The sequence below is a fragment of the Muntiacus reevesi genome, chromosome 14, assembly GCF_963930625.1.
Source record: "Muntiacus reevesi chromosome 14, mMunRee1.1, whole genome shotgun sequence".
Classification (NCBI taxonomy): domain Eukaryota; kingdom Metazoa; phylum Chordata; class Mammalia; order Artiodactyla; family Cervidae; genus Muntiacus; species Muntiacus reevesi.
The window spans coordinates 36,615,243-36,637,472 of NC_089262.1; the positions used below are offsets into that span (position 1 = coordinate 36,615,243).

General features: G+C 40.1%; 1 protein-coding gene across 2 annotated transcripts in view; it reads right to left on the reverse strand.

The window, feature by feature from the left end:
• Positions 1-22,230, reverse strand: part of OXCT1 (3-oxoacid CoA-transferase 1) — a 161,231-nt gene that overhangs the window by 117,203 nt on the left and 21,798 nt on the right. For both annotated transcript variants that reach the window (XR_010658981.1, XM_065905191.1), the window contains exons 4-7: positions 17,689-17,824; positions 14,719-14,868; positions 8,004-8,110; positions 1,678-1,738 (exon numbers count right to left, since the gene is read on the reverse strand). Coding sequence is in view for 1 of the 2 variants with exons in the window: in XM_065905191.1 (XP_065761263.1) it covers positions 1,678-1,738; positions 8,004-8,110; positions 14,719-14,868; positions 17,689-17,824 (454 nt within the window). In the remaining variant the exon portion in view is untranslated. The remainder of the gene's footprint in view (positions 1-1,677; positions 1,739-8,003; positions 8,111-14,718; positions 14,869-17,688; positions 17,825-22,230) is intronic.

Consider the following 22,230-nt stretch of genomic DNA (forward strand, 5'->3'; position numbering starts at 1 on the left):
CACAACTTAGTCACTGAACAACAACAAGTGTTTAAATTTAAAAGTCGCATGTGGGTACTGGCTAGCATACTGGGATAGCAGGATAATCAATTAGCAGTGGCAGTCAGCAGCACTATGTAGAAGGGGTTCCCAACGTGAGTTTGCGTCTAACAGGACAGAGTGCTGTGAATAAGAGACGTCTGCTCTTGTACATGGGAGGGCAGCCTTTATCATATTTGCAGGCTCAATTAAAGGATTTTATTTTCCTTTCCCTTATGCCAACAGCGAACATCTGTTCAAATATCTTCACTAATTCTCAGCCTACTAGAGTTTCATTCCTGCTTTCAGAAGAGATAAGACTGGCTGAAAAGAACTAGATTATAAAAGGGAAAAAAGGAAAGAACATCACATAGGATCATGCATATTGCCCCCATAGTACTCAGAGAAATAATACTCATTTGTGGCAGTTTTACAGAAGTTCATACAATCAACAGAGTTAAACTATCAATTAGTTTAAGCTGTGTTATAGGCTTTTTCCAGTACTATTACAGGTATGTGTAATGGAGAGGTCATTAAGATGATTTGATTTTAAAAAACTGCAGAGATTAAATCACATTATCCATTTTAAATGCAGAAAATATACTGAAGCCATTGCAAAAGAAACCATCCTGCCAATGTTGAAAGTACCACATTTCCCAGCACTTTAAAAGTAGTACACTTCAAACACTGTCAATTAACCATTCTTCCGTAAGAGGGGAAAAAAAGAAGCCAAACTATGGCTATCTAGTAAAATAATAATAATACACTGTACTTTCCAACAGAGAAAGAGAATTCTAACATTTGATTGTTTAAAAAATACAGCCGCACTGCCTCCATGAAATATCATCTTGGTCAAGTGCTTGAAGGAATGAAAAGATGTCCAGTACAATGGTACCATCACAAGAAAAATCAAGAACATACATTCTCATTTCCAGATCCCAAGATGGGATCCTATAAAGCCCTCCCATGGGGAAATATATCTCAAATCCCGTGAAAATCTGGTTCCAAAGTGATCCCCAAAGTCTATATGAATCATTTTGAAGTCTCCTTTCAGGTTCCAATATATACACATAAAATGGCAGGGTTTTGTTATAAGCACCTATTTCTATCCCAGAGCTTTAACCCTATGCACGTTCTAGAATTATTCAAGTCTCTTCTGAACAAACCCTGAGATGTTTAAAGGAGAGTCAGTTAGTGCATTAATTCAACTGTCCCAAAAAGAACCACATCAAAGCAATGAGTTGTACTACCCTCCTTCCTTCTCAAAGCATCACCACTCTGTCACAGTGAAATAAAGAACTTCTCCTGATACAACTTATTATTTTCCTTAGGATTCTGTTTAGAAAAATTCATCCCTGAGATTTTACCCAAGAAGGTCCACTTTGCTCAAGTACCAAAGAACTTTTATGAGCTGGTCAGCCTCATAGCTTGGTTCCCAAAGTGAGCATTCTGGTGAGATCCTAGCTAACCAAAGAGCTCAAATTCCAGCAAAGTTTCAACTATCATATATTTAAATAGAAGCCTTCAACATCCAAAATGAAAAAAATGGTGACTGTCCTTCTTCATGAAAACAAATGAACTGTAGTACTTTTTCTTAAACACATAACATCAACATTAAAAAAGTAATATTAGGAAATCAGAAATAACCTCTTCTCTTACCTCCACCACTGTGGTTTCTGCAGCTTTGCACATCGGCAAGTTGAAATTCCTTGCACTTTTCCTACATTAGGGGTGAGGGAATAAGGAAGTGTGGAAAGAAGGCCAAAAATAAGAAGTGTCTCTCTCAGTTTTAATTACAGAGTAAAAGAATTTCTGTAATCTAAGACTCTGTGAATCTTTTTAAAAGAGTATATCATATTTTCTATAAGTTCTATAGCTATTTTGTAAATAAAAACAATGCAATGGCCACTTAATGCAATCATATAATATTTATGGGGTTAAGAGAAAGAACTGTTTTTCATTTTCAGCATATAATTATATACAGAAAAATAAAATGAATATTAATGAGTCTAATTTCTCTAAATCTTTTAACTGAAATACCACTTTGTTTCTATAGTTAAATATTTCACTGAACTTGCTCTTGTTAGATATTAAGAAAAGTAGCAAGTGCTTTATCTGAGAAGGTATAGTAATTATACTCATTATTAAAGAGAAATCTATTGCTGAAATTAACTGAAACATTCATGGGTAATTTGTGAGTCACTTATAAAGATCATTCTGGAGAACCAACTTCTAATGAAATTTTTGAAACTACAACCCCCACATCAGACCCTGAGGTATAAAAAGAGGAGGCCAATTTTGCTGATGGTTCTGCATTCCCAAGTTCCTAAATTCATATGCTTACTCTAATAATAAAACAGATCACCAGCCCAGGTTGGATGTATGAGACAAGTGCTCGGGCCTGGTGCACTGGGAAGACCCAGAGGAGTCGGGTGGAGAGGGAGGTGGCGGGGGGGACTGAGATGGGGAACACATGTAAGTCCATGGCTGATTCATGTCAATGTATGGCAAAAACCACTACAATATTGTAAAGTAATTAGCCTCCAGCTAATAAAAATAAATGGGGGGGAAAAAAAACTTGAAATGTGTTCTTGTTTCTGAGAGTGTAAATTGAAAGGAAAAATTCTTTGGTAAAGAGAAATAATTCACAGCTGTGTCTTACCAGTCCTTTGTGCTAGTAATGTTTCTTTCACTTGGATTCAAGAATTAGGTGTGTCCTTGAGAGAGAAATATCTCTATGTACTTTCACAAGCTACTGTGTTGGATTCCATCAAACATCTAGCATCAAAAGCTCCAAGGACAGAGTGGAGGCCTGAGGTGCAGGCATGCAGGGCCCGCCCACTCTAACAATGGCCTAGACAGGCCTCTGTACCAGTTGTTCCACTAAACATGAAGGTCAGCCTAGGAGTCAGGATCTTAAGAATCTAGGCCACCTGACCACTGGCGACAAGCACTCTCATTTCACATCACAGTTCAATGGCTACTGAGCAGAAACCACAGGCATAAAGTCTGTGCTCGGAATAGCCCTTGTGCTGTCTTTAGACAACAGGCATAAAGCTCAGCATAAACTCATGGAAATATTTTAAGTAATTCATTTCCATTTGCTACTACATAATTTTATTAATTTTCAAAAAAAATAAGCTTCAAAAACATTATACCAAGGTGTCAAATAAAGATAGATAGCACACACAATGTCCTCTGTAATTGCTGAAATTAGTTATAATACCAAAAACTGACTAAATTTGGGGACTTCCCTGGCAGTCCAGTGGTTAAGACTCTGCACTTCTACTGAAGGAGGCACAGGTTTGATGCCTGGTCAAGGAACTAAGATTTTAAGTGCCGTGGCCCCATCAAAAAAACAAAATTAAACAAAAAAACCAAAAAAATTGGCTAAGCTCAGAAAATCAAATACAGTATATTTAATGTCATATAGAGTGTTAAGTCACTCAGTTGTGTCCACTCTTTGTGAGCTGTAGCCTGCCAGGCTTCTCTGTCCATGGGATTCTCCAGACAAGACTACTGAAGTGATTATACATTCCCTTCTCTAGGGAATCCTCCCATTCCAAGGACTGAACTCTGGTCTCAGGCATTGCAGGCAGATTCTTTACCATCTGAGCCACCAGGGAAGTCAATGTCATATAAGATCTTCAGAAATGAAACAGTAATGTGAGAGTGATCACTGATAATTTAATTGTGATCATACCAAAGCTGCATTTGGTAAAGATTTTTTGAAAATCACTAACATAAAGCAGGAAATGGACCATATTATAAGAAAGAAAACTATTTTGGTAACCTAACAGGCGAAGTCTTCAAAACCAAACATTTTGAAAGCTTTTTCTTTTTTGTACTATATTTATGATTGAAGTACAGTTGATGTACAGTGTTGCATTAATTACTGCTATATAGTAAAGTGATTCAGTTATACAGATATATATAGATAGGTTCTTTTTATATTATTTTTCATTATGGTTTCTCATAGGATATTATATACACTTCTTTGTGCTCTGTAGTAAGACTGTGTTGCTTATCCATTCTTTTATTTTTTTTCAACCCTACCTTGGTCCTTTATTTTTTTTTTTTATTTACTTTTATTAGTTGGAGGCTAATCACTTTACAATATCACAGTGGATCTTGTCATACATTGACATGAACCAGCCATGGATTTACATGTATTCCCCATCCCGATCCCCCCTCCCACCTCCCTCTCTACCCAATCCCTCTGGGTCTTCCCAGTGCACCAGGCCCGAGCACTTGACTCATGCATCCAAACCTGGGCTGGTGATATGTTTCACCCTAGATAAAATACATGTTTCGATGCTGTTCTTCTGAAACATCCCACCCTAGCCTTCTCCCACAGAGTCCAAAAGTCTGTTCTGTACATCTGTGTCTCTTTTTCTGTTTTGCATATAGGGTTATCATTACCATCTTTCTAAATTCCACATATATGTGTTAGTGTGCTATAATGTTCTTTATCTTTCTGGCTTACTTCATTCTGTATAATGGGCTCCAGTTTCATCCATCGCATTAGAACTGATTCAAATGAATTCTTTGTAATGGCTGAGTAATATTCCATGGTGTATATGTACCACAGCTTCCTTATCCATTCATCTGCTGATGGGCATCTAGGTTGCTTCCACGTCCTGGCTATTATAAACAGTGCTGCGATGAAAACTGGGGTGGCCGTGTCTCTTTCAGATCTAGTTTCCTCGGTGTGTATGCCCAGAAGTGGGATTGCTGGGTCATGTGGCAGTTCTATTTCCAGTTTGGTTTTTTTTTTTTTTTTTTAATTTTTTTTATTAGTTGGAGGCTAATTACTTCACAACATTTCAGTGGGTTTTGTCATACATTGACATGAATCAGCCATAGAGTTACACGTATTCCCCATCCTGATACCCCCTCCCACCTCCCTCTCCACCCGACTCCTCTGGGTCCTCCCAGTGCACCAGGCCCGAGCACTTGTCTCATGCATCCCACCTGGGCTGGTGATCTGTTTCACCATAGATAATATACATGCTGTTCTTTTGAAACATCCCACCCTCACCTTCTCCCACAGAGTTCAAAAGTCTGTTCTGTACTTCTGTGTCTCTTTTTCTGTTTTGCATATAGGGTTATCGTTACCATCTTTCTAAATTCCATATATATGTGTTAGTATGCTGTAATGTTCTTTATCTTTCTGGCTTACTTCACTCTGTATAATGGGCTCCAGTTTCATCCATCTCATTAGAACTGATTCAAATGAATTCTTTTTAATGGCTGAGTAATATTCCATGGTGTATATGTACCACAGCTTCCTCTATGATCCACCTCCCAGAATATTGGAAATAAAAGCAAAAATAAACAAATGGGACCTAATGAAACTTCAAAGCTTCTGAACTACAAAGGAAACTATAAGCAAGGTGAAAAGACAGCCCTCAGATTGGGAGAAAATAATAGCAAACGAAGCAACAGACAAAGGATTAATCTCAAAAATATACAAGCAACTCCTGCAGCTCAATTCCAGAAAAATAAATGACCCAATCAAAAATGGGCCAAAGAACTAAACAGACATTTCTCCAAAGAAGACATACAGATGGCTAGCAAACACATGAAAAGATGCTCAACATCACTCATTATCATAAAAATGCAAATCAAAACCACGATGAGGTACCATTACACGCCAATCAGGATGGCTGCTATCCAAGTCTACAAGCAATAAATGCTGGAGAGGGTGTGGAGAAAAGGGAACCCTCTTACACTGTTGGTGGGAATGCAAACTAGTACAGCCACTATGGAGAACAGTGTGGAGATTCCTTTAAAAACTGGAAATATATACCACAGCTTCCTTATCCATTCATCTGCTGATGGGCATCTAGGTTGCTTCCATGTCCTGGCTATTATAAACAGTGCTGCAGTGAACATTGGGGTGCACGTGTCTCTTTCAGATCTGGATTCCTCAGTGTGTATGCCCAGAAGTGGTATTGCTGGGTCATATGGCAGTTCTATTTCCAGTTTTTTAAGAAATCTCCACACTGTTTTCCATAGTGGCTGTACTAGTTTGCATTCCCACCAACAGTGTAAGAGGGTTCCCTTTTCTCCACACCCTCTCCAGCATTTATTGCTTGTAGACTTTTGGATAGCAGCCATCCTGATTGGCGTGTAATGGTACCTCATCGTGGTTTTGATTTGCATTTTTATGATAATGAGTGATGTTGAGCATCTTTTCATGTGTTTGCTAGCCATCTGTATGTCTTCTTTGGAGAAATGTCTGTTTAGTTCTTTGGCCCATTTTTGATTGGGTCATTTATTTTTCTGGAATTGAGCTGCAGGAGTTACTTGTATATTTTTGAGATTAATCCTTTGTCTGTTGCTTCGTTTGCTATTATTTTCTCCCAATCTGAGGGCTGTCTTTTCACCTTGCTTATAGTTTCCTTTGTAGTTCAGAAGCTTTGAAGTTTCATTAGGTCCCATTTGTTTATTTTTGCTTTTATTTCCAATATTCTGGGAGGTGGGTCATAGAGGATCCTGCTGTGATTTATGTCGGAGAGTGTTTTGCCTATGTTCTCCTCTAGGAGTTTTATAGTTTCTGGTCTTACATTTAGATCTTTAACCCATTTTGAGTTTATTTTTGTGTATGGTGTTAGAAAGAGTTCTAGTTTCATTCTTTTACAAGTGGTTGACCAGTTTTCCCAGCACCACTTGTTAAAGAGGTTGTCTTTTTTCCATTGTATATCCTTGCCTCCTTTGTCAAAGATAAGGTGTCCATAGGTTCCTGGATTTATCTCTGGGCTTTCTATTCTGTTCCATTGATCTATATTTCTGTCTTTGTGCCAGTACCATACTGTCTTGATGACTGTGGCTTTGTAGTAGAGTCTGAAGTCAGGCAGGTTGATTCCTCCAGTTCCATTCTTCTTTCTCAAGATTACTTTGGCTATTCGAGGTTTTTTGTATTTCCATACAAATTGAGAAATTATTTGTTCTAGTTCTGTGAAAAATACCGCTGGTAGCTTAATAGGGATTGCATTGAATCTATAGATTGCTTTGGGTAGAATAGCCATTTTGACAATGTAGATTCTTCCAATCCATGAGCACCGTATGTTTCTCCATCTGTTTGTGTCCTCTTTGATTTCTTTCATCAGTGTTTTATAATTTTCTATGTATAGGTCTTTTGTTTCTTTAGGTAGATATACTCCTAAGTATTTTATTCTTTTTGTTGCCATGGTTAATGGTATTGTTTCCTTAATTCTCTTTCTGTTTTTTCATTGTTAGTGTATAGAAATGCAAGGGATTTCTATAAGTATATTCAAATGTGGCACAATTTTCAAAAAACAACTGCATAATACCTAAATCCAAGATACCGAAACTTGGTATTTAGTATGCTTAAGGTAGTCAAAAGATGTTGAAATCTATTAAGTGGCTTAATATCTGTGGCCATCCAGATAATGAAAATGAAAGCTAAGCATTATTAATGTTAATCAACTTTCCAAACATCATCTTTATAAGCACTTCCTAGTAGACACCAACAAGCCTGGTAAAGAACTGACCTAAATGCTTATTAGCAATATTTTTCCAGAATATCAAACTAACTTAGGTGTTTTAAGACAATGCATATAAATACCGATGTCAAAATTAAATATAATTGTGTGCTTTTGTCAGTTTTTCTAAGTATGTCACAACACTGTAATTAGTCTTAGCCACTAGAATACACAGGACAAAAGTATATGTGACTATATACAAGACTAGAATAGATTCAAATAGTTAACAAACAGTGCCCCATGGGCACCAATTAGTCAGAACAGATGTCCTCAAGTGCACCAAACCATCATGGCCACACAGCAATGGTTCTGCACACACCTCCACACACACACAAGTGACTGATTTTAAGCAATCTTTAAAATAAATTTTTAAATACCAAACACATCAAGATATCTCTTTTGTAATCATAATTTCGGAAACATAAAGTTGCTAAAAGGCATCACGTTGAACATTTTTTAAAACCATCGTATTACCTGAAAATCACGTTTCCGGCTCGGTCTGCCTTCCAGGCTTTCACCAAAGCAAAATCCCCTGTGATTGCTTCCTCCAAGATAAAATGCTGACCTTTAAACTCCCTCACCTGCAAGAGACAAAGGGCATCGTCAGGATCTGCACAGGGCTTGATTGGTTGTGATACGTGCTCTGATGTGTGTGTATATGTGTGCTCAGTTGCTCAGTCGTGTCTGACTCTTTCAGACCCCATATACGGTAACCCACCAGGCTCCTCTGTCCATGGAAGTTTCCAGGTAAGAATATTGGAGCAGGTTGCCATTTCCTACTCCTAAAGATATTCTCCACCCAGAGCTGAAGCCTGGGTCTCTTCTCTCTCCTGCATTGGTAGGCAGATTCTTTACCACTGTGCCACCTGAGAAGCCCTGCTAGTTATTTATTTGCCTAAGTGTAACTTACTTATTTTCTTAAGTGTATTACTAAACTATTAACTTCCCAACCCAGAGGCAGGCGGGTTCTTTGCTGCTGAGCCACCTGGGAAGACCCATCTGCTCTGACAGAGACAGATAAAAGGGATACAAGCCTAGTTAGGGCAAGAAGGAGAAGATCTAAACTGAGACTTAAAGGATGAGTAGTGTTGGCCAGCAGTCCCCAATCTTTTTTGGCACCAGGGACCAGATTTCGTGCAAGATAATTTTTTCATAGATAGGTGTGGAGGGTAGTTTGGGGGCGATTCAAGTGCATTTTATTTATTGTGCACTTTATTTCTACTATCATTACAGAAGCTCCACCTCAGATCATCAGGAATTAGATCCAGGAGGCTGGGGACCCCTGGACCAGGGTTCACTCAAAGTGGTGAAGAGGAAACTAAGGGAGCAGCACATGCAAAGGCCCAGTGGAAGGAGAGCTTGGTAACTGTGAGGACCTGACAATTCTACATGCTTGTGGCATAGACTGCATGTGTTAGCACTCACTTTATTACCTCTGTGAATAAGTTACGTACTGACATGAAAAAGGCCCCTCCTTCCCACCACTCTATGGCCTCCCTGGCGGCTCAGGCAGCAGGAAACCCACCTGCAATGTGGGAGACCTGGGTTCTGTTCCTGGGTCGAAAAGATCCCATGGAGGATGGCATAGCAACCCATTCCAGTATTCTCACCTGGAGAAATCCACAGACAGAAGAGCCAGCGGGCTACAGTCCATGGGGTCACAAAGAGTCCTACCCAGCTGAGAGACTAACACTTCCAGTTTCCCTCCACTCTAGGAAAAAACTATATAGTTGCATGAAACAGGCAGTGTATTATTTTCCTACCTAAAATAGTTATAAAATCCATTCCTCTATCCTAATTAATTCATAATCATCTGCTGAGATTTTAATCGGGATTCCTAGAATTTATACACTAATCTGGAGAGAACTGATATGCCATATCCCACCTGTGCGCATAATACAGGCCTACATTTTTTAAAGTCTTCTTTTACCTCCATCAATAGTTTTATAATTCCCCCCAAAAAAGCTCTGTATATACTTTGTAGGTTTACTCACAGGTGCTTCACGGTTTCTGATGGCCACAGTGACTATTCTATTTTATTCTATTACACCTTCTTTTCTGTCACTACTGGTCTAATGGAAGGCTATTGATTTTTGTATGTTTATTGACTTTTAATTCTACTCCAAATGGAAGAGATGGGGAGAAAAAGCATAAAGCAAAACTATGCTGTGGCATTTTGTTCCCTTTTGCTTCATGGGGACTTAGCTCTGGGAGTTCAAACAAACAGGAAACAACATCACCACTCCATCACCACACGGGATGGAAGCCGTTTGAAGGCTGAAGTCCATTCTCATTCCTACTGCGCCTCCTAGTGGAAAAAACTGCATGCATTTTATAGAAAGCTTTGAGAGACAGTGCGGGTACACATACTTTTCTTAAAACTATGGTTTAAAATAAGAAACTCTTTTTTTTTAAATTATAGTTAATTTACAATATTGCATTAGTTTCAGGTGTATAGCAAAGTGTATAGCAAAGCAATGTGTGCATCCCATATTTGCACACATATGGGATTCCTGGGTAGCTCAGATGGTAAAGAATCTGCCTGCAACGTATTCCTGGGCTGGGAAGTTCCCCTGGAGAAGGGATAGGCTACCCACTCCAGTATTCTTGGGCTTCCCTGGTGGCTCAGATGGTAAAGAATCCACCTGCAATTCGAGAAATCTGGGTTCAGTCCCTCAGTTGCGAAGATCCCCTGGAGGAGGACATGGCAACCCACTCCAGTATTCTTGCCTGGAGAATCCCCACAGACAGAGGAGCCTGGCGGGCTACAGTCCATGGGATCGCAGAGAGTCAGACACGACTGAGCAACTAAGCACAGCACACTGACACATATACATATATATATATATTCTTTTTCAGATTCTTTTTCCATTATAGGTTACTACAAGATACTGAATAAAACTCCCTGTGTTACAGAGTAGGTTCTTGTTGTTTATTTTTATATAATAGTGTGTAGATGTTAATCCCAAACACCTAATTTATCCCTCTCGCCCACTTTACCCATTGGTAACTGTAAGCTTGTTTCCTATGTCAGTGAGTCTATTTCTGTTGTGTAAATAAGTTCACTTGTATCAATCTTCTAGATTCCACATATGTGATATCATATGATATTTTGTCTTTGACTGACTTCATTTAGTATGATAATCTCTAGGCCCATCCATGTTACTGCAAATGGAATCAATTTATTTTTATGGCTAAGTAATATTCCATTGTATATATGTACTACATCTTTAACCATTCACCTGTTGATGGACATTTAGGTTGCTTCTTTTTCTTGGCTACTGTAAATAATACCGTCATAAAACACTGGGGTGCATGTATCTCTTTGAACTAGGGTTTTTGTCTTTTCCATATATGCCCAGGAGCAGGACTCTGTTCCACTCTGGCTGCACCAATTTATATTCCCACCATCAGTATAGGTTCCCTTTTCTCCAGTCTCTCCAGCACTTATTATTTGTAAACTTTGATGATAGCCACTCTGACCAGTGTGAGGTGAGCCTTCATTGTAGTTTTGATTTACATTAAAACAGTAATCATTTCTTACAGAACAGTTTCCTTAAAGATATTATGCCACTTTATGTCAGAAAAAATTAATGAACTTAGGTAATCACAGATGAATGAGAATCATATTAACATGAACTTAGATAAATTATATGAAGGACATTTGTAAGATACACATCAATAGTTTTTTCAGTTCTGTCACTCAGTCGTGTCCAAGTCTTTGTGACCCCATGGACTGCCGCACACCAAGCTTCCCTGTCCATCACCAACTCCCGGAGTTTGCACAAACTCATGTCCGTCGAGTCAGTGATGCCATCCAACCACATCATCCTCTGTTGTCCCCTTCTCCTCCTGCCTTAGTTCTTTAAGTCTGATGAATTTCAGTCATCACCAGTGATGATAGTTGAGTCTTTCCCATGCAGACCTAGAAAACACATCTACATATATGCCAACTCGGGGCAAAGAAACACCACTGGCATTTTTGTCTGTTCCAGTTATATAGCTTCCTGGAGGGGCTACACATCAGCAGTTGCTAAGTGTCAGCTATTTCAAAAGTTAAAAACAGGGACGGGATTGGTTTTGTCAAACTAGCTATTATACTCACTCGAGTCACTCCACATCCTCATCTTTCCATCCTTTCTTGAATCCACTCCGTTCAAATTTTCACCATTCCAGAAAAATCCTCCATTCCAAAAAAATCACCCTTTAAGGTCACCAATGACCTCCACATTTTCAACTGCAAAAGTTAACTTCCAGTCCTATTACTCAACTCCTTCACTCTCTGACACAGTTGATCACTCCTTGCTTTGTAAAAGTTTCCATCTTCCAAATCACCAGCCTCCCTTGGATTTCCTCTTTACTCACTGGACACTCCCATTTTATTCGCTGCTTCTTTTCCTCTTTTCAATCTTTAAATGCCAGGCCTCTTCTAAACCCTTAAATGCAAAAGAGGTGTTCTCTGCACTCCAGCCCTCGTCACTCAAGTCCCATGGTTTTAAACACCACATGCTGATAATTTCTGGGTTGGGAAGATCTGCTGGAGAAGGGATAGGCTACCCATTCCAATATTCTTGGGCTTCCCTGGTGGTTCAGTAGGTAAAGAATCCGCCTGCAATGCGGGAGACCTGGGTTTGACCCCTGCGTTGGGAAGATCCCCTGGAGAAGGGAAAGATTACCCACTCAAGTATTCTGGCTTGGAGAATTCCATGGACTGTATAGTCCATGGGGTTGCAAAGAGTCTGACATGACTGAGCGAATTTCACTTGCTGAGGCCTCCAAAGTTCCTATCCCAGCTCTCAACCCTCCCTGAGCTGACCTAAAGCCTACTGAGTAGCTCCTCTTGGAGGCCAATGAATCTCTTAAACACGCCAAGTTGAGAAAGAGCTCCTCGTCAACTCTCACACTTGGCCCATCTCAATAAGCAGCATGCTTGATTTGTGTCTTTTCTTACTCAGTAAATCGTGTTGGCTCTACTGTCAGTTTATTTCCCAATTGCAACCACTTCTCACAAATTCCACCGTCACCACCTCAATCTAAACAGTCTTCTACTTCCAACTGGATTAGTATTAATACAACAACCCCCATCTCTCTCGCTGCTTCTGCTTCTGGGTCTCCGACAAAAAACTCACTCCCAAAAGCCACAGTGATCTTTCCAAAATGTAGCTCAGATCCCATCACTCTCCCACTTCTATTCAATACTCTCAACCCCTCACCACACTCAGTGAAGTCCAACTCATGTGACTGGCTCCTGCCTCTCTTCAATCTCCAGTCCTACCACTCTCTGCCTCATTCACTCTGTTCCAGCCTCACTGCCCTGCTGTTGCACACTCAGCAAGCCTGCCAAGGACCATGTCCTTCCTCTTCCTTCTAACTAGAGCACAGCCTACAATCTTCACCTGGCTCATTCTCCTATCTTATTCAGGTCTCTACCAAATATCACCTCTCAGAGAGGTTCCCCTGACCCAGCCTGGAACACACCTCCCTGGCCACTCAGCACCCTCTCTGCCTTTGCCCTACTTGATTTGTTACATTATGCATCTGTCTCTTCATTCCTTGTCAGTTCCCCCACTAAGGGGAACTTGGTCCAGAGGACCCCTTTTCCCACCACATTTGGACTGCTACTGCTGCTGCTGCTAAGTCGCTTCAGTCGTGTCTGACTCTGTGCGACCCCATAGACGGCAGCTTGCCAGGCTCCTCCATCCCTGGGATTCTCCAGGCAAGAATACTGGAGTGGGTTGCCATTTCCTTCTCCAATGCATGCATGCATGCCAAGTCGCTTCAGTCATGTCCGACACCGTGTGACCCTATGAACAACAGCCCACCAGGCTCCTCCATCCACAGGATTCCCCAGGCAAGACTAGTGCTTGGCAAACAAAAGGACCTCAAATAACTATCACTAATCCAAGGAATTCACTCATTTCCTCCTCCCACCATAATCAAGGAAAATAAAGCTGGCTAACAAGAATCATTTCTAGAGATTATCTGTTGTATTCCTCAGGATTCAGACAAAATTACAAAACTGCTAGATGCCTACACCTGACTCCAGGCTGAAATGAACCCAGGCATTCAGGACAGATTTTAGTCTATCCTGTGTTTTCCCAGGGTGAGTTAATGATGTAACTTCTAGCAAGCTCTCAAAGCTTTCACCAGATTTTGCTGGCTATTGATCTATTTTAACTAGGATCCATCTTAATAATTAGGTTCCTGTCTTTTTCTTTGCAAAAACTTTTTAAATCTAATTAGGTAAGAAACAAGATGGAGTATGAAAAACGTTAACAAAAGGTTTGAGTCAACATAGGTAACCCTAAGCAAACGGCACAGCTCCAGATGAAGGATGCTGCTGGAGACACACACCCAACAGCAGGGGGATGACAGCAATGACCTTTATCTTCCCTCAAAACCCCAAGGGCACAGCTAACATCCCTGTATGAAGAAAGGTGACAAGACCCCTTGATATACTAAGTTCTCACTTTTCCAGAGATAAGTTCAGCAGTCCATGACTTTTGTTAACTCTCATGAGCCATGTGGGCAGGGAGAAGGGAAAGATACCAAAAATATAGCAATGAAATACTGGCCTGTGTCATTTTAAAAACTGGCTCCTGAATATCTCAAATACCTGTATCTAGAGTTCTATTCTTTTCTAATGTGTGAGTAAAGTTACCTAGTATAAAGATACTCCATCCTATCCAACACTTTAAATAAAACTAAGTTATTCAGTCTAAGGCTCAAGTGTGTCCAGTGTACAAAATGAAGAATAAAGAAGATAATATAAACTTGGTATTTATTCTACTCATATTATATATTTAAAAGCATTCTCTGCTTTTTAAGATTATAGACAAATTTGTGATTTCTTTGGCTTTTTTCCCCTTCTTCAATCATATCCAGAAGGGCCCTGAACCTGAAGGGTTTAATACCATACATATTGTCATATTAAATAAAGTAGCTGTATTTTATTTTCCACATAATCAGCAGTTATACACACTCCTAAATTTCTTAAAACCTACCATAAAACTAATCTTGACTCTCATTTCTATGGATTAGTTTCTTTCCTAGCAGATGTTCAGTTTTAGGTAGAAATTGTACCTAGCATATGTATGTTACTGAAAGAATGACAGTGTTTTATTCTCACCCAGGTATGATTTTATACTTATTTACCCAATGAGCCCATCTGGAATCCTGTGCGTCTTACCTCCCTCGGCTTACTGGCAATGGCAATGCTGCCATCTTTGTTGTATTTGATCGGTGACCCCCCTTCTTGCACCAGGGTCCCATACCCTGTGCTGGTGTAAAATGCAGGAACTCCAGCCCCACCTGCACGAATCCTCTCTGCAAGCGTGCCCTACAAGTGAGCAAACAACAGTGCATCAAAAGTCCATTAAGCACACTTCTGTCTGCGGACACAAATCCTTAGCCACACGGTCCCTGCTCTCTAGGTGTTTATCCATCTAAACCACCCCTGGCAGTGCATACTGGTCTACCTCACTAACACTGCAGGTTAGAAGATCAATGCAAAACAATGACTGTCTCTCTAGACAACAACCTCTCTATTTTTAATCCTTAATTTGTAATGAAACTGCTTATTTGTATACTCATGTTTTCAGTTTCCATGTCTCTACTGGTTTCTCTACATCATATTTTACAAGTCTATTTGTAATATTTTTTTAAAAATTTTCAAATCTGAAGTATATAACTTTAATTGTATACATCAAAAAACATACAATAAAATATCATATTTTACTGTGTGCTATATGTAGGTACAGCCTGAATCTTATCATAAACAACAATATCATGATTATATAATAATAATGTAAAATTTCCAGGTATTTAGAATGTATTCTAAACGTTCTCTTAAGTATTTTATCTACTACATTATCTAACTAAGGAAAAATACAAATGACAAAGACTACAACATACAGCTAAACTGGTTTTTAAAAAGCCAAGAGAAATTCAAATTTTGTTTCAGAGTAGGAACAGCTATATGAAAAACATTTTGTATCTTCTTCTGATCACTCTGTCTCCCTTTTAGGTACTAGTGATTTCAAATCTAATTTCCCCAGCTATCTCTCACCACCACCTGCCTTTCTACCCAGTTTTCCTACTGGGAAATAACTCTGGCCCTAAACATTTGCTGACATGATCCCTAACATGAAATCTCTTGTTACGGTCTACTTACATCATATTCAGTTCAGTTTAGTTGCTCAGTCGTGTCCACCTCTTTGTGACCCCATGGACTGCAGCACACCAGGCCTCCCTGTCCATCACCAACTCCTGCAGTTTAGTCAAACTCGTGTCCATTGAGTCAGCGATGCCATCCAACCATCTCACCCTCTGTCATCCTCATCTCCTGCCTGCAATCTTTCCCAGCATCAGGGTCTTTTCCAATGAGTCAGCTCTTCGCATCATGTGGCCAAAGTATTGGAGTTTCAGCTTCGGCATCAGACCTTCCAATGAACATTCAGGACTGATTTCCTTTAGGATGGACTGGTTGGATCTCCTTGCAGTCCAAAGGACTCTCAAGAGTCTTCTCCAACACTACAGGTCAAAAGCATCAATTCTTCTGTGCTCAGCTTTCTTTATAGTCCAACTGTCACATCCATACATGAATACTGGAAAGACTAAAGTCTTGACCAGGTGGACCTTTGTTGGCAAAGTAATGTCTCTGCTTTTTAATATGCTGTCTAGGTTGGTCATAACTTTTCTTCCAAAGAGTAAGTGTATTTTTATTTCATGGCTGCTGTCACCATCTGCAGTGATTCTGGAGCCCCCAAAAATAAAGTCAGCTACTGTTTCCATTGTTTCTCCATCTATTTGCCATGAAGTGATGGGACTGGATGCCATGATCTTAGTATTCTGAATGTTGAGCTTTAAGCCAACTTTTTCACTCTCCTCTTTCACTTTCATCAAGAGGCTCTTTAGTTCTTCACTTTCTGCCATAAGGGTGATGTCATCTGCATATCTGATGTTATTGATATTTCTCCCGGCAATCTTGATTCCAGCTTGTGCGTCTTCCAGCCCAGCGTTTCTCATAATGTACTCTGCATATAAGTTAAATAAGCAGGGTGACAATATACAGCCTTGACATACTCCTTTTCCTATTTGGAACCAGTCTGTTGTTCCATGTCCAGTCCTAACTATTGCTTCTTGACCTGCATACAGATTTCTCAAGAGGCAGGTCAGGTGATCTGGTATTCCCATCTCTTGAAGAATTTTCCACAGTTTACTGTGATCCACACAGTCAACGGCTTTGGCATAGTCAATAAAGCAGAAGTAGATGTTTTTCAGGAACTCTCTTGTTTTTTCGATGATCTAGCGAATGTTGGCAATTTGATCTCTGGTTCCTCTGCCTTTTCGAAAACCAGCTTGAACATCTCAAAGTTCACGGTTCACGTATTGTTGAAGCCTGGCCTTGGGAATTTTGAGCATTACTTTGCTCGCGTGCGAGATAAATGCATCATATTCAGACTAGATAACTGCCTGACTGACCAGTAGTGAGAATAGGCTTGGATATTAATGATGGTGAGTTTAATATTGTCCCAACCTGAAAACAAGGGTCTACTTGAACTGGGGCCTTCAACTATATTGGATTGGCCAAAAAGGTTCCTCAATGACAAGCTCTTCAATCAGATAGGACAGGAAAAGGTGGATAAAGTGAGTGGAAATTTGCTAGATTAACTGCAGTCATTGCTTCCTTTCAGTTCCCTGCAAACCTGGGGTCTGACCCCAGCATTTAGTCTGTGATGCAGACAGTTTTACTCCCCTCCATGGGCTTCAGTTTCCTGATACATCTCAGCAAGACCAGATTCTGCACAAATTTCTAATTCTATGATTAGTAGGAGTTAACTTTTAGGACCATCTTCAAACATTTCAGTGAGTGCTTTTGCATGCTGCAGTGAAATACACATTTCAGTGCCAAATTTAACATTTTATCCTGAAACCTGGATATTTTCCACTAGAAATACCTTCTTTTTACAGTGCATAGCAACAAAATATTATTCCTCTAGCAGTCAAGAGGTGCGACTTATAAAAAAGTTTTTTTGGTTTGGCAAAAGAGCATTCTATCTTACCTCTCTTACACAATGAAATTTCTAGAAGGAAAAAGGTAAACTTCAAAATAAGTTAGTATTATTAAAAAAAAAACAACTTTTTTTTTTTTTTTTACCTGGGGTGTCAGCTCTACTTCTAATTCACCAGATAAATACTGTCGTTCAAATTCTGCATTTTCTCCCACATAGGAAGAGACCATGCGTTTTATCTGCTTGGATCGAAGTAAAAGGCCCAAACCAAAGTTGTCAACCCTAGAAAGAAAATGCAAGCAGCTTACAATCAAAGGGACATCCCATGGAACACTAACATCCTCACATTCAAAAACGTGAGATTTTATATGACAAATCACTGACACTACTCCTAACAACTTCCTTTTCTCCCTCCTTCAACTTCACATCCTCATCTTCTCATACCAACAAGCAGTCATTCTCGCTCACCTAATTATTTCCTAATTCTCGTAATGTGTCATTTCCAAGTCTATAACCTCCCCCAGGCAGTCCAGACACAGTGAACACTTTAAAGCAGTCCAGATAGGTACTGGTCAACTTTCTAATAGATCTGTTTCATAGTCCAAGTCTTCCAACATTGAATCTAATAACATTTCCCACTCACCATGGGTGTAAGGAAATAGCTGCACAGGAGAGTTCCCTGATGGTCCAGTGGCTAGGACTCAGCACTTTCTCTATGATGGCCAGGGTTCAATCCCTGGTTGGGGAACTAAGATCCCACAAGCCATGAAGTGCGGCCAAATACATATATATATTTGCAGATTTTATTCTTACTTGAAGAAACCTGGCTGCGTATGTGCTCAGTCAAGTCCGACTCTTTTGTGACCCCATGGACTGTAGCCCTCCAGGTTCCTCTGTCCATGGGATCTTCCAGGCAAGAATACCAGAGTGGGTTGCCATTCCCTTCTCTAGGGACTCTTCCTGATCCAGGGATCAAACCCACGTCTCCTGTGTCTCCTGCACTGGCAGGTGGATTTTCTAATACTGAGACACCTGGGAAGCCCTTCCAAAGAAAACTAAAGCCTAAATAACAAGTCTTTTCAGGAATGCAGTTTTGAAATGTGGGGAGAATTCTCTGAAGATTAATAATATACTTGTCCACTAGAAGGCTCCAAATCACTAAAGAGCCTCTCCAAACACTGATTATGCACAAAGCTTTACACTTTTTGTTTATTCCCTTCTCTTCAGTGGCAATCCACTCCAGTATTCTTGCCGGGGAAATCCCAAGGACAGAGGGGCTGGGGGGACTACAGTTCATCGGGCTGCAAGAGTCGGACGTGACTGAGCACACACAGATACATACAGACACTAAACAATTTCCCTGTTCTTTGGGTAAACAATTCTATTCCCCTCAGTTCAACTCTACCTACAGCCTTCTCCACCTCACCTGATGGCGACCCATCTTACAGATCTTCAGAACAAAACTCAGGGAGTGATTCCTGACACACACATTCCACGTCAGCTCTACTGGAAAATCCTGACTCTGCTTTCAGTATCCACCCAGAATCTGAGCATTTCTCACTCCCTCTGGAACTGGCACCATAGCTTGCCCGGATACCACAGTAACCTTCCCTGATTCTACTCTCGCCCACCACGATCTACTCACAAAACGACAGCCCAAACTACAATATGTCAGATCATGTCACTGTTCTGCTTGAAACCCTGCAGTTGTACCCATTTATTTAGAGTAAAAGCAAAGGTCTCTCTCTAGAGTGGTCCCCTGAGATGGGCTGAAACGCCTTCTGACCTCACTCCTCCCATTCTTCTTTTTGCTCACTTCTCTGCCTCTGTTGGCCTCCTTACAGTCCCTCCAATACACCAGGCATTCTGCATGGGGGCCCTTACACTGGCCTTTCCATCTCTCTCGGAAACTCTTTCCCCGTATAGGGTTCTACATAAACATTTCTTGACATCTGTTAAATGAGTTTATTGCTTGATTTCACTTTCCCCTCCTCACTGGCTCTTTAATAATAAAAAGGAAAATCATCAAGTCTTCAAGCTGGATATTTGCTATGTGTCCCTCTAGATCCATTCTTCAACCTCCAGTCTGCCTTAGCCTAGGGTGGCTGCCCTGTGTAGACTCAATCATGGGGTCCCCTGCCCTCTGGCTTCTGATTGAGTCCATCCACTTCTGATTGGTCCAGCCAATCAAAGGCACCACCAGGAGGATCAGAGGAGTGAGGGGAAGATGGCGTCTGTTCTGTTCCCTTAGCTCTCTCCCTGGCAGGCTGCAGCACACTGGACAGCCCTCTCCATAAGACTTTCTTCTGAGTTCTAACAGCCCCTATCCCCTCACCCCGTCAGGGCCAGGGCTGGTGGTAACAGTTCTCCACTGTCACTAACTCTAAGGTTCTTCAATACTCGTGTGTGCCTTCCCTCAGCCCTGACTCTTCCTTTAAAAAGAGTCTCTTTGGTAAATTATCTCAATTATCTAATATAAAAATACCATTGATATCCTCTAGAGCCCTGTCCAAATAAAGTTATTTTAATAGTAAAATAATCCATGAATGTGGATATAATCCATTTGCTTTGTAGTTTCAAAAATCTGAAACTCCCTCCAAGTATAGAGGTCCTTACTGTAAAACAGAATACAGTTGGCCATTCACTGACTTGGGAATTTTTCCAACCACACTTTCACTGATCTCTATGTAGTCTTCCAACCCATTACACATTTGAACTTATCTCTGTTCGGAGATAACCTCTCTGTATTTGTTGATCTTGGCTCTGGACACCATGTGTATTTAGCTGTTGGTTTATTTCTGGACTAGCAAGCTGGCATAGCAACCAAGCAGAGCATAAGATACTCAGCTCAGGTTACCACCTGACCAGGTACAAATTTAGTGTCTATGCCTCAAAAAATGCTATTAGATAGCTTATCATAAGAGTATCTTTCCTAGTTTCCCTGGTGGTCTAGCAGTTAAGAATTCGCCTTGCAATGCAAGGGATACCGGTTTGATCTCTGGTCCAGGAAGACTCCCCCATGAAATAAAGTTACCAAGCCCATACGCCACCACTGAGCCAACGCTCTCGGGCCCGAGAGCCACAACTACTGAAGGCGATGTACAGAAACTACAGCAGCCCCCTACTGTGCCTGCGTGCTCTGCAATAAGGGAAGGCACCCAACTGGAAGCCCACACACCACAAAGGAGCAGCGCCCACTCGCTGCAACTAGAGAAAGCCCTCATGCAGCAATGAAGACCCACCACAGCCAAAAGACTAATAATAATAAAATAAATAAATAAATCTTTTAAAAAAGTGTCTTTCCTGCCATACACTTTCCAGTTCACAGATTCATAAACATGTACCCCTTATCTACTGTGTATCAGACACTAATGATAAAAAGTGAAAAGGGCAAGGCCCTCACACAATATAAGAAAAAAGAAAGACATACGTAATCTTTTGCTAATGAAAAATCTACTATATTCCTAATAGAGAAACATACACACTAAAGCATCTTGAAGCTCTCTGGTATTAAAGATAATCTGAATGAACTTTCAAAGATATTATCTTACTTAGTGCCTTTAGTAGGCACTAGTTTTCTAGCACACCTAAAGAGAGATCTGACCTTTCTCCTACAGCACCACAAACTCATGTTAAAACATTTTAATGATTAAAAGAAGTCTAAGGCCAAGAATTCATTAGAGAGGTATACTAATGTAAAGCAAATGTATATTTCATGGAAGCCATCAACGCACTGAAAATATTTTTCACTTTCTGAATCTGAAATTTCATTTTCTGAAATCTCACTGACAATTCTAAAATAAACTGTCAAAATAAAACTCTAATAATCAAATTGCAACCAATGATGCAATCAACAAGGGGTTAATTTCCAAATGATACAAATAGCTGATACAACCCAATGTCAAAAAACCCAAACAATCCCATCAAAAAATGGGCAGAAAACCTAAATAAACATTTCTCCAAAAAAGACAAACAGCCAACAGGCACATGAAAAGATGCTTAATATCACTAATTCTTAGAGACATGCAAATCAAAATTATCAGAAGGTATCACCTCACACCAGTCAGAATAGCCATCATCAAAAAGTCTACAAATAATAAATGCTGGAGAGGATATGGAGAAAAGGGAACCCTCCTACACTGTTGGTGGGAATGTAAACTGGTGCAGCCACTATGGAAAACTGTGTGGAAGTTCCTTAAAAAACTAAAACCAGTTATCATATGATCCAGCAACACCACTCCTGGGGATATATCTGAAGAAAACTCTTAGTTTGAAAAGATACATGCACCTCAATGTTCACAGCAGCATTATTTACAACAGCCAAGACATGGAAGCAACCTAAGTATCCATCAACAGATTAATGGATAAAGAAGACATAGTGTATAGTTGTGTATACATAATAGAATACTACTCAGCCATAAAAAGAATGAAATATTGCCATTTGCAGAAACATCGATGGATGTAAAGATTTCCATAATGAGTGAAGTAACTCAGAGAAACAGAAAATTATATATCACTTACATGTGGAATCTAAAAAATAATACAAATGGGGAAGGGACAGGGTGATAAATTAGGAGTATGGGATTAAGAAATATACACTATCATATATAAAATAGTGTGTATTTCTTAATCCCATGCTCAACAACAAGGGTTTACTGTATACCACAGGGAATTATATTCAATATCTT